Source organism: Pezoporus flaviventris, unplaced genomic scaffold (assembly GCF_033815535.1).
Source record: "Pezoporus flaviventris isolate CSIRO_AGI_PZ_B2104156 unplaced genomic scaffold, CSIRO_AGI_Pfla_v1 ptg000031l, whole genome shotgun sequence".
Taxonomy (NCBI): Eukaryota; Metazoa; Chordata; class Aves; order Psittaciformes; family Psittacidae; genus Pezoporus; species Pezoporus flaviventris.
In genome coordinates this window covers 27,617,016-27,630,643 of record NW_026892579.1, presented here as the reverse complement: position 1 = coordinate 27,630,643, position 13,628 = coordinate 27,617,016, and the positions used below count along the sequence as shown (strand labels likewise).

The following is a 13,628-nucleotide window of genomic DNA, read 5'->3' as shown; positions in this document are numbered from 1 at the left end:
GTTAAAAGCCCATGCCTTCTTATACCAAACACTGACTTACAAAATTCTTGGTTTCCAGTGACTGATATGACCAGAGAAAATCCACTCAAATTAGGAAAAAAGGTCAGTAACCAGCACCTCATAAAATTGCCTCCTCCTTTTGTGTCATTGATGAATTCCAATTCTAGCCCACCTGCTTTAGGGTGCTTTACTACACAAGGTACTGAAGGTGTTCTACTGTTCCCTACTTCACCTATCTTCAGGTTCTTATAATGCTCAGAATTAACTACTCTGGATGTACAAAACAAGTCCTTTTACTTTTTGTGACTTGCCAAGCTAACAGACATGAGCTGCCTTTACCTATCTTAACTGTCAGATGGTTTTGAAACCCTTTACTTGACAAAATTAAAATATTGTGAAGTAAGAAGGTGGCAGTGTTGTCATCTGTCCATTTGTCCAGTAGCTCTTTACTATGGGATAATTATAATGATCCTGTGTATGCTGACTCCCACAAGAGGGCATTTGAGAATAAGCTTTGATTTCATAGAAAATCTTTTCCTTGCCTTCCTCAGGGCTGCTTCTCTCTGTCTGCCTATCTTTGTCACAGTAATGGGCAGTCCATGCAGCAGGCTGCAAAGTTGCCAGCATTCAGATACACACCCTTTTAATAGTAAGAACTGTACATGAGAGAAGAAGCTTAAAGAAGACTCCCTGCTCCCCTCAGCACTCTCCGGTATTTAGGATGCTGTTGTCCTGCTGATTTTCAACAGCAGGAGAGAGCTGTTCCCCCCATCCTGGCCTGCTCCCTCCCTTTCATGGTATTGCCTCCTCCCAGCTCTGCTTCCAGGGAAGGAACAAGCTCTGTAGTCTGTGGAGCATACCCAGCCAAGGCCATTGAAACAGACAGCTGTATCCCTCCTGTCCAACACTGCCCTTCCAGCAGAGCATTCATGCACAAGGCATGCAACACCAAAGCTGAGTCATGCTGCCAGAACAGAGCTAGTGAGCAGTAAGACAAGCAAACAACTAGGCTTAAGACAGTTTTTTGCACCTGACCAGCTCAGATGATAAAGCTAAACTCTACTTGGAGATGCCTTTTAAAATGCTAGGAGAACAAAAGCACATATGGGGGGAAAAGAAAAAAAATTAAAATCAGCCCTAAACATTTTATACATTTACTGGATTTTATAAAATTTCAGTTCCTTGAGCAAAATTTCAGTTCCTTTTTCTCATCAGAAAAATACAAAGTGTTATTGACAGGGTGCTAGCAGATGTTGATGAACTTTTGGACTTTTGCCTCTGTGTAGTCAGAGCTAACTATGGTAGCTCAGTAAATACAATGTTTACCCTCAGCAGGGGAGATCCTCTGGCAGTACCGTGGCCTGAGCTGGGTTTCATTGGCTCAATCCCTGAACTGGCCCAGTGACTGCTGCCTCCCCTCCTCCAGCTTCAGCTCTGGGGGTTGTCCTGCTGCAGAGGGGGTGACACCTCCTGCCTGTCACTGCCTGGCAAAACAAAGCCCTTTGTGCATCCGAGACTGCAGGGCTGGGGACCATTGCCAGGCTGCAGCTGGCAGTCCAGGACAGGATATGGGCTAGATGAGAAAATGTGTAAGAATAACCCCAGCTGGATCCCTAACTAAGGAGGAAGAAACCCCCACCAGAAACATCATTCCTCTCTTGGGAAAGGGCTCAAGGTGTTAACGACTAGGGCCTAGACTCCTTCATGCCTTGAGAAGACTGAAACTGTCACCTGTAGGAAACAGAGGGACACAGGAATGTTGATCATAACTCAAAAAAAAAATGGGTAGACTTTAGTAAGTTTTCTGGTAAAACAATTTTTACTGTGCTGTTAATGGTGCTTTTCTACATTCAGTATATAATATAGATTTCTAAATTCCCTAAATATTAACTGGATAAACAAAAAATAAATATGTATCAACTATATTTCCTTTTCCCCTTTAAAAGGTTTTTAGTGTACCACTGTTATTATGGCAGTATCTTCTTGGACCATTAACATCAATCCTAAAACTCAGAAAGACATGAAACATTCTTTTACCACTGTCCGCTTTTCTTAGAAAGTAAAAGCTCAAATATATGGTATTTTGCATCAACAACTCTTTCTAGGGAGGCTGAAGCAGTTGTTGGAGGTACCAAACCTAATGACATCTGCAATGGCTGACTGTGCATTTACAAATAGTATGAACACAGATCAAAATACTCTGTGTAATCAGGAGGATACTTATCCCCACTTCCAATTCCAGTCAGTAGACTGAATGATTTTTTTCTTGTGGTAGCTGTCCTGTCTCACAAAAAAGCCAGTTTAAGTGAGATCAATAGTACATTCATGATGAAAAGTCTCCCACACAGGAAATGGGGGAGAAAATAGAGCCTTTTCATAGCAGCCTATTATGCAGTCATGTAAACTTCTATGACTTCAACATAGGCCTTGAGGCACCCATTAAAATCTGCGCATAACTCACCTGGAACTGTTCTACTGTTGACAGATTTTGACTTCTTTTTGTCTTGGAATGAACAGATATGTTACTGGCAAACTGTGCATTGCTATAAATCTAGGATAAAGTGTTCTTCCCAAGGAGAACATACTCTGCTCAAGGCTGCCTTGGTGACATCCACACATTAGTTTAAGTACTTCTGGTTCTGTAATGTGGATTCCATCATACCCCAAAGTAATGTAGCTGTATTTTCAAAGGAACAGCTTTTCCTGCATTCCTTAGTTCAAAATGACTGCAATCTACTACAGAAAAGTTGTATGTTTTCTATTTTGATTCTTGCAGCATAGCAGTATATTTTTAAAGCTCCTTCTTTTAAAACTATTGCATTAAAAATGCTTCTATTACATAAACAAATACTTTGTAATCACCTCCGTTATTTTCATGATTGACACAAAGTAGGCAAATATCCTGCAAACCCATGACAGCAAATCCACTTATAAACTAAAAAAGGACAGCATGATCTTCTAAGAAATAGAGCACAGCTCAGTTTTAAAATGCTGAATAATATAAGAATAATAAGAATAGTTGGCACAAATCAAGCAAAATCACAGATGTTTGTGGAAGCTGCAACTATTATCGGTTCCACAGATTCTAAATCTCTGTGTATCATCTTACATTCCTTATGTACCATCTGCCTATTTTTAACCATTGACAATATATGTATGAAGTGCTCCTAAACTGGATGTCAAACCACATTACATCCTTGTCTCTAAATTGAAGAGACATCAATTTGATAGATGGACCACTTGGTGGATAAAGAACTGGCTGGATGGCCGCACACAAAGAGTTGTGGTCAATGGCTCAATGTCCAGCTGAAGACCAGTAACGAGTGGTGTCCCTCAGGGATGGGTGTTGGGACCGGTCTTGTTCAACATCTTTGTCGCTGACATGGACAGGGGGATTGAGTGCACCCTCAGCAAGTTTGCCGATGACACCAAGCTGTGTGGTTCGGTTGATATGCTGGAGGGAAGGAATGCCATCCAGAGGGACCTCGACATGCTTGTGAGGTGGGCTGATGCCAGCCTTATGAAGTTTAACCATGCCAAGTGCAAGGACCTACACCTGGGTTGGAGCAATCCCAGGCACAGTTACAGGCTGGGCAGAGAAGAGATTCAGAGCAGCCCTGTGGAGAACGACTTGGGGGTGCTGGTCGATGAGAAAATGAACATGAGCCGGCTTCAGTGTGCACTCACAGCCCAGAAAGCCAACCGTATCGTGGGCTGCATCAAAAGGAGAGTGACCAGCAGGTTGAAGGAGGTCATCCTGCCCCTTTACTCTGCTCTCGTGAGACCTCACCTGGAGTATTGTATACAGTTCTGGTGTACTCAACATAAGAAGGACATGGAACTGTTGGAACAAGTCTAGAGGAGGGCCTCAAGGATCATCAGGGGACTGGAGCACCTCCCGTATCAAGATAGACTGAGAAAGTTGGGGCTGCTCAGCCTGGAGAAGAGAAGGCTGTGTGGAGACCTCATAGCAGCCTTCCAGTGTCTGAAGAGGGCTTATAAGGGTGCTGGGGAGGGACTCTTCATGAGGTACTGTAGTGACAGGACAAGGCTCAGTGGGTTTAAACTTTTAAAGGTAAAGATTAGATTGGATATAAGGGAGAAATTATTTACTGTAAGGATGGTGAGGCACTGGAATGGGTTGCCCAAGGAAGTTGTAAATGCTCTGTCCCTGGCGGTGTTTAAGGCCAGGTTGGACAGAGCCTTGGGTGAGATGGTGTAGTGTGAGGTGTCCCTGATCACATCAGGGGGGTTGTAACTGGATGATCTTAAGGTCCTTTCCAACCCTAACTATTCTATGATTCTATGATGCTGGTGTTATTATCAACTGAAATGCTCTATTTACTTCTAACTTATTTTTTCCTACTTGTCCCTAATTATTCTGCTTGCTTCTTCAATCTTTTATTTCTCCATAATAGATCTCTTTCATTTTTGTCTTTCCACTGATCAACAGATTTTGAGCTCTCAGTACATATTTGTTTGGCTTTTTATTACAACACCCACTAACTGTGTATGATTACTGTGACTGCCACTGCTTGTCTTCCTGTTACAGTTGATGACTAATGCTGCTCCATTTGCCCCTATGAAATCAGCAGCTGAAAATCAGTTGCTCCAGCCTCTGAAATCACAGCATGTTTGTTGTTAATATGGCATACTTTTGGAGACAGTGTTATTGATTTCCCAGTGATCCTGTTAGGTGCTTCTGGCAGAAAGTAAGGCCATGAATACTGCTCCCAGTGCAAGAGTTACTTTCGTAAACCTGGTAGACACAAATAAAAGTTCAGTTTACAACCTATTTATCATAAGGATTTGATGGCTTCTTTCTGAAGAGTACAAAGCATTCCTTCGCTAAAACTGCATTTGCATTTCTGTCTCAATTGAGTATGTCTCTGATATGATCATCTGAAGATAAACAGCACCTGCTGTAGCTGTCATTGCTCACCTATATAGACTAGGTCTCTTTGAACACTTTTTTTTCCTAGGCAAAGTATAATTTTGCTTTCCATCAATTAATCAAACAGCATGCACACTGCTTTCATTTTTTATCATATTACTAGGGAGATTAAAGCAGATTAGCAATAGCACAGAGCATCTTTAATGCTAAAATGCTGAACAAAATGCAATTAAAAAGTTTCTTTGAATTTCAGAAAAAAAAATTAAAAAGTTTAACTATTTAATGTCTTTCCAGAGTTAAAAGAAATCTTACCAGTGAACCCTGGAGGACAAATGCAGCTGTAGTCTGCAACCAGGTCTAAACAAGTTGAATTGCTTTTACAAAAACCGTAAGTGCACTCATCAAAGTTGATTTCACAGTTCAAACCTTCAAACCCTTTTAAAAAAAAAACAAAACAGAGAGCTATTTATTATTCAGCTATATCTGTGCTTCTTTTTAAAGCATGCTTTTGGGTCCCTTTTTCTAAAGAAACTAAAAAAAAAAAACAATTATTTTCAATTTACTTGTGTAATAACATTGTCTTGAAGTCTTACTGAAAGATCTTCCTAGAAGATTTTTCTGCTCTGTCATTAACAGGAAAATACATTTACCATCAAATATACTTTAAAAGGAGCTAGTAACTGGAAGAACAAGCTTAGTATTCAGTATTTTCATTAATTTAGTTGAATTATTTGTTTAGCAGAATCTATGTATCTTCTGCCATTTTGAAAGCATTGCAGAAGAAGATAAATGATGCTGGAATTTAGACAGCTGATTATAGTTTTAAAAATCAACTCTCAAATAATTACTTCTCTACTTTTTCCCTATTTGTTTCTTGTGTCATAGTGACTTTTACTAAACTCAGAAGCCCAACAGTATTTTTTTGTACTTGAAATTGCTGTAGAATCTGCACTCCAATAGCTGACATTTTATGCTCTTCTAAATGCATTCTAATTCATGGTCATGGTAAAAAATGACTATCATTAGTGTTGTCACAGGCCATGGCTGCAGGAAGACCATGACTAATGCTAAGCTATCAGCACCCTCAGTGCAAGGCATATTCCCGTAATTTCTCAAACTGACCATGGAACCAATTTCCACTGATCCCTAAATCATAAAACTTTAGAATTACCCTCAGTTCATTAGTAATGTATACAGTAACAGCTCTTATTTGCATTTAGAGTTTAATCAGACCCATGTCTCACAGGTAACAAGTACACCACAAAATTATCAATGTGGATGCCAAGATTTATTTTTCCATAAGCTGGTCAGGCAGACCAGCGGAATGAAATTTCTCCAGCTTAATTTTCAACTGTCTTCAGTATCTGTTTTGGCTTCCAATTTAAGCTAACGATGGAATGTGTACTTATGAGAATTATTTGTAGCAATTTCATCTTTTGTGAAGTTTCTGAACTCATCACCACTAGAATACTTGAATATACACCCCCCTGAAATATTATAAGCTTTAAAATCAACTCAGCATCAGTCTATCATTACAAAATAGTAAAAAAACCTCAAACAAGTATAAGAAAGTTTAAAACAAAGTACCAGGTTATAAATCACTTGACTTTATTTTTAACTAAAAATCCAATTAAAAAAAATAAACCCAACATAAAAATATTCAGAAGAAATCCATTTGTGAAAGTATTTCAGGAAGACCTGTAAGTTTAAATGTTTTAAAGCATTTTAGTTTTCCCTTTAACTACTTCTTTCTTGAAAATATTCATTTGTTCATCCATGTCTGGTAACACTGAGCAGTTTATGCATTCTTAAACAAACAGACCCAGTGCTGAAAACCTTTTTTTTTTTTTGTCTCTGAAAGTTTTAACAGATTTCTGCAATGAAGATATATTACAGTCATTATTATGGTCATTGTAATTTTGTAATTTACTTACTGTGCTCAGTCATAAAGCTGTAATTTAGTACATCAGGATAAAACAGATTCTTTGTAAATTCATTGATTACATTTTCTGTGGATTTCACATACTGCTCATTTGTGCTTTCTCCACTCCTTCAGACTGTGCTAAAATCATGAGGTTCTGTCCAAAAAACAGCAGCAGTTACAAGTGTACCTCCCTCCATTCTTAATGAGAATGCTTGTTTTATTGGGTGCCTTGGTGGACAAAGATGCAAATGAGACTTCAGAAAAGAGTGAATAACTTCCACACAAAGGAAATTTTAACAATGGCTTTGAAGACTGTCAAGCACATGTTTTGCAGACTTCAGGCAATTTTTAGAATTGTCAAAGATAATAAAAGTAAATTATTTTGAACAACTTACCTTCAGGGCAAAAACACTCATAGCTGTTGACATCATTCTGACAGACAGCACCATTCAAGCAGGGAGCTGAATTGCACTCATTCACTTCTATTTCACAGTACTGGCCTGAAAAACCTGGAAAGGAAGCAAGATTATCTTTGATTGCCTTCATCTTTATGTGTTCTATTAACACGGAACTTTTTTTCCAAACGTTGTTCTGTAATTAAAATCAGGAGGTGTTGCAATCTATATTCATAAAATTTATTTATAAAATGCACAGCTTCTGCAGTTTATTTACAAAGAATTAGATTTCGCTTATTTCTGATTCCATATCACAAAGACATGCGTTTGTTACTGGAATAGAGCAATAAATTAAGCAGGAAGTACTTCCAGAACACATTCATAGTGATATGAAAATTTACAGATTTTCAAGTGGTTTGCTTGTATTACAGTCACTTTAATAATCTTATAACCCCTTTCTTGAATTTTGCAGTGTCAGGATAAGACAGAGCAGATCGATTATTTCTCATCCATTGTCTAGGGATTTCTAACGTGGAGAGGAGCAGTAAAAAATACAGAGAACAAATACACTGAGGAATAACAAACACATGCCATACAAGTCAGGTCTTCAGCACATGTAAAGTGTACAGCTTAATTACAGTAGATGAGGATATGTTGCTAAAGAAGGGAAGCAGACACTTCTAAAACAAAAACCCAAAAGACTAGTGAAACTTACAGAAGGAACAGATAAGTCGGTTGTCTTGTTTCTTTCAGGTACTCTGACTTGCTGTGTGGTCAGTGCAGTTGCCCAGGTGCTGGCAGTGGGGTCTGCAGGCCTCCTCTGTGAGGAGGTGCTGGGGCTGCCCTGTGCTGACACCGTCAGCTCCAGATGGATCTAGCCCACCCACTGCAGGGCACATCTGAGCCCCCAGTGGAGGGGGAAGTGCCTCTGGAAAAGGTTTTTAGTAAAGGGCAAAAGCTGCACAGGTGGAGTGAGGAGTGAGGAGGAGGAAAGAGTGAGAAACAATCCTGTGAGCACCAAGGTCAGAGAAGGAGGGGAGAGGAGGTGTTCCAGGTGCTTGTGGAGGACCCCATACTGGAGCAGGTGGATATGCCCTGAAGGAACTGTGTCCACAGAGAGCCCACACAGGAGAAGTGGAGAAGTGTGAGGAAGAAGGAGCAGCAGAGAGCTGTTATGTGCTGACTACAGCCTCCACTCCGTGTCCCCTTGTGCTGATCGTGGCAGGAAGGAGTTAGAGGAGTAGAGAATGAAGGAGTCCATTAAGCCTTGGGGGGAAAAGAAATCCAGAGATGGGGATGGTGTTGTTTTGATTTCTCTTTGTTTCTCACTATGCAAACCTACATTAATTGGCACTAAATTAAGCCAGTTTTCCCCAGTCTAGGTCTGTTTTACCCATGACTATCTGGTAAGTGATCTCCCTCTCTTTATCTTGACGTATAAGGCTTTCATTTTTTATTCTTCCCCCATGCTGGTAAGAAGGCAGAGTGAGAGGGGGCTCTGGCAGCCAGCCAAGGTCAGCCCAATACACATCTATGGCTTTGTTCTATGTTCTATGGTCCAAATATCCCCACTCCTCTTTATGCTATCATTAACATGTTCAGTTTGGTTGGAAGAAAAAAATAAATCATAGAATCACAGAATAGTTTGGGTTGGAAAGGACCTTAAGATCATCTAGTTCCAACTCCCCTGACATGGGCAGGGACACCTCACACTAAACCATGTCACACCGGACTCCATCCAACACTGCCAGGGATGGAGCATTTATCACTTCTTTGGGCAACCCATTCCAGTGCCTCACCACCCACACAGTAAATAACTTCTCCCTTATATCTAATCTAAACTTCACCTATTAAAGTTTAAACCCACTGAGCCTTATCCTGTCACTACAGTACCTCATGAAGAGTCCCTCCCCAACACCCTTATAAGCCCTCTTCAGACACTGGAAGGCTGCTATGAGGTCTCCACACAGCCTTCTCTTCTCCAGGCTGAGCAGCCCCAACTTTCTCAGTCTATCTTGATACGGGAGGTGCTCCAGTCCCCTGATGATCCTTGAGGCCCTCCTCTAGACTTGTTCCAACAGTTCCATGTCCTTCTTATGTTGAGTACACCAGAACTGTATACAATACTCCAGGTGAGGTCTCACGAGAGCAGAGTAAAGGGGCAGGATGACCTCCTTCAACCTGCTGGTCACTCTCCTTTTGATGCAGCCCACGATACGGTTGGCTTTCTGGGCTGTGAGTGCACACTGAAGCCGGCTCATGTTCATTTTCTCATCGACCAGCACCCCCAAGTCGTTCTCCACAGGGCTGCTCTGAATCTTTTCTCTGCCCAGCCTGTAGCTGTGCCTGGTATCTTTATTGTTACTAAATAAATAAAATCCATATATAAAATGAAAGTGCATCTGTTGAATGTTTTCCATCTGTTCAGTTTCTTTTCACATACCTTTGTGTAATTATTCAAATGGAGAAAAAGCTTTTTTTTTTTTAGATGAGGTTCCCAGGACTTTAATTCTAAAGGATGTATAGTGAAAGCACACCACAGTGTTAAACAGATGTTTACTGATGTAAAGAAAAAAAATCCTGATGTTTCCTTAAAAAAATATTTTTAAAACTAATAAATAGAAATAAGTCAATTTAAAAAAGCATGTTAGAAAAGACATATGATTTTACATCTTTCCTTCCTATTTTCATGTCATCTTTAAAGTCTCTCAACCTTATCTCAATTAGAAAACACATTCAAAAGCCTTCAGAATCATAATAGAATATCTATCCATGATGAATTTGTGAATACCAGAAAAAATAATTTGCATAGAATTCCTATGTGTATCAGCAAAATAACAACAAATGCAGATAAATAATGGAGTGTCCCAGCACAATCAATGTGTGAGTTGTTTTCACTCTTTCTAGCAGATATTTTTTGCCTGAATTTTAATATATGGCTGGGTTTCTGACATAAGATACAGAGCACTAACTGCACAGAATACAACAGAAGTCAGACATTAGACATGCTTTCAAAGAATCTCCTTTTCAGTTTCATCTTAAACTGAACTTTTTTACAAGGCACCACACAATCATACATTTGGATTATTCTAGGTTATTTGGTATCATACATTTCTCATGATTACACCAAAATAGCAAGGAAAATTTAAATAGTTTGTGGTAGTTAAAATATTGATGGTAGAGGGTATAAATCATGCAGATTTATGAGTTAAACTGTAATGCTTGTGTTCATTTCACAGATGTTGTAATTTACCATGAATACTAGCCATTCTGTTGCATTTGGAAATATGAGTAGTCCTTACTTTTTCAGAGGATACATTACTAAACAATAATGATCAAATATCATCTAGGGAATGGATTTTTGGTTAAGAACATGTTTTTTTTTTCTCCAAGGCTTTCTTCCAGAAGTGAAATATTGTTTCTATTTGCAGATGCAATAAAAGACTGTTCAGCTAGCATTGTTAAATTAAAGCCAGGGAACTCCATGCCATCCCTCCCAGGTTATAGTTTGTCATTCTGTTGCATTGTGGAACTGGCCTCAATAACCTAGGATGTCCCCACTTGCCCTAATTTCCAATGAGCTTTATCATCCCACCATTTAATTTTTAGAAGCGTGGAAGTATTTACGATTGCATAGTTGGTAATTTTGAAGCGTTGGTTTTTGCATAATCCATATTGCCCTACTTTTTTTTTTTTTTTATGTCATTTATCCTAACAACTTTATATTGTTCCAGAAATGTATCTTTGAACATCACAAACTTAAATTTGTTTAATCCACTAAAATTGAGAATTATATGTGATGTGTTTTCTAATATAACTTCTGACACGATTGCCATTTTAACACTTAGCCAGTATCATAGGTCCTTATAAATAAAATTAAAATAACAAAAAAAAGGCAAAACAACCAAGTATCCCAGTCTCTTTGTTGTCACAAGTGATTTCATATATAAGCATTAATGTTATGAAGACTGTCTTCAGCCCCCTTCTATTAGCTGGAAAGAACACAGCAGTCAGCAAGTGAGCAATGCATCCAGTTTCTACACAACTGAAGATCACTTAGGAAAGTTTCTCAGATCACTTAGAATTACAGGCCATGAATGGGTCATTACATGAACAGTAACAAGTCTGTTTTCTTTCCTGAAGATTCAACTTCTATATATTTCATCTAGGATACTTTGGCAAAAGATCTATAGCCTACACCAAACAGTCTGACTACATTTCTGAGATAGCGTTGAACTTAATAGACCTGATATGGATGGCACAGAGCATAGCTATAGCAGCTCACACTTCTTAATAGGATAGCTGCTTATATGAAGTGTCTAAGCAAGCTATAGATCACAGGCTGAGCTCCATGCTGTGACAACACAGTTTGCTATCTACCTGGGTTAAAGATACCATGATCTCACAGGCACACATTATCATGTTTAGTTCCAAGTCTAGTCCTACTCAACCTAACTTTCTTCCACTTGGAATTCAGAACAGGCAAATTGTCTATTCTTATATGTTCCACCTGATAATCTCATGTTCAAAGTGGAAAAACAATGAAGAATGGGATTAAATGCTGTTGAAAAAGTATTTCCAGAGTCTTACAAATTAGTAAATTTAACAGCAATCCCTCTAATAGAACTGTTTCACAGCATATCCAAAAAGCAGAACTGTGTATATATTAATTATCGGAACAGTATTTTCAGACCAGCTCTATGGTGAGAATATAAATAAAAACCCACATGATACAAAGTAGTAGAAAATAGCAGTTTTATCTGTGCAATGATGGGAATATGCACAAGTACACTGTCTGCATATTTAATATGCAGTTCTGTATAGGAAAAATTTTGCCGCCAAAAAAAAGCCAACCCAAAACCTTAAACAAAACACAGAACTGTAAAATTAGATTCTATTCACAAATTACTAGATGGGTGCTGTGGTTTCAAGCTTCCAGTGGAAAACATAACAAAATGAATTAGGTTTAAAATCTGTTTCTCATAACCTATCATCTAACTTCCTAATGAATAAAGGCATGTAAAACAGTTCAGATTTTAAACACAAACAATCATTTACCAATGTATTATGAGATTAGACATTATGAAAATGAAAAGCCGAGAGGCAAAATTAATTACTATAAATCCTCTATTGTGAATTCTAGCAGACTACATACATGAATTTTCACAAGTTTAGTCCTTCTTTAGTTAAGACAGAGTTATTTCTTTGATGAATTATAAACTGGGCACTTTGAAGATCATATCAGATTCCCAGGGATGTTATTAGGTGTTTCACAGGGCTCATCAAAGTTTCAAATTTAGAAGTCCAGAAGAGTGAGTTTGGAAGCACACACAGTGCCAGTTGTGACATGCTAAAATTAAGTATTTTAAGTTTTGCTACATCAAGTTGGTAATGCAAAAGTGCAAAACTCTCAGACCAGAGCCTTTTTCAAGGCAAAAATGTTTCTTTCTTAAGCAGCAAGTATGGATTTTCAAGGTTTTGCTATTTGTATCTGATTGCTCTGCAGGTCCACACAGATTCAGGAGTTCTAATAAGATAACTCTGCCAACTTCAGATAGTAGAATAAATGTTCAAGAAGTTAGACTGTTAAAGACAAATGGGAACCTTTATTCACTCCTTTAATAGATATACAACTTTCTCAGAAACCATTTCAAAAATCTTTTTTTTTTCAGGGGAATGGTAGAGAACAGATTTCCAATACCTGATTACTCAAGTCTTTCCTGGTTTATTATATTATTTGACAGGTGGAATAAAGCACTATTTCTTTAGCAAGATTATGCTTATTATCTTTTCCATTTTCTATGAAGTTTGGAATAAACTTTAGCCATTTTCCATATGGCATGCTTCAAATGCAGACAAATGAAACTTATGAAACATTCCTTTTAACTTTACTTTTATGAATTATTAGATAACAATTGTTATTGTCACAACTTCTTGCTGCTTTTCATTTCTGCTGGGGTAATGATAAGAATTTCCTGATGTCACAGAGCAAAAGAGGAGGGATGAGAAACAAAGCTGTAATGATACAGAGATATTTAGCACGGTGAAAGATAAATTCTTCAGTATGTTAGCTGCTGTTGTTAACCACTGAAATGTCAAGTTACCATCATTTTATTTCTTATAATAAAGAACCTTCATGATTATACCTCTTTGAACAATTCTGTATGGAAAAGATGAGAGAACATAGTGTTCTGATAATTTCTCATCTTCCACAGTAATAGTAGTCATCTTTTATTGTGTGTCCAACAGAGGGAGGGTCACACAACTAAGAGAAAAAGAAATAGATATATCAACTTATTAGCAGTGCTCAATAATGGAAGAAAAAAAGAAAAGATATTGAAGATCTCACAACAATATTTTTGCAACATGGCATTGCAGATCAGGAAAAGAAAAAAAAAGATAGTTTTTTCGGACA

The 13,628-nt window shown here is 38.3% G+C and overlaps 1 protein-coding gene across 1 annotated transcript in view; it reads right to left on the bottom strand.

Moving 5' to 3' along the window:
- EYS (eyes shut homolog) overlaps positions 1-13,628 on the bottom strand; it is an 828,128-nt gene that overhangs the window by 606,096 nt on the left and 208,404 nt on the right. Inside the window, exons 12-13 of the mRNA XM_061460547.1 lie at positions 7,214-7,327; positions 5,207-5,329 (exon numbers count right to left, since the gene is read on the bottom strand). Of these exons, the coding sequence (XP_061316531.1) occupies positions 5,207-5,329; positions 7,214-7,327 (237 nt within the window). The remainder of the gene's footprint in view (positions 1-5,206; positions 5,330-7,213; positions 7,328-13,628) is intronic.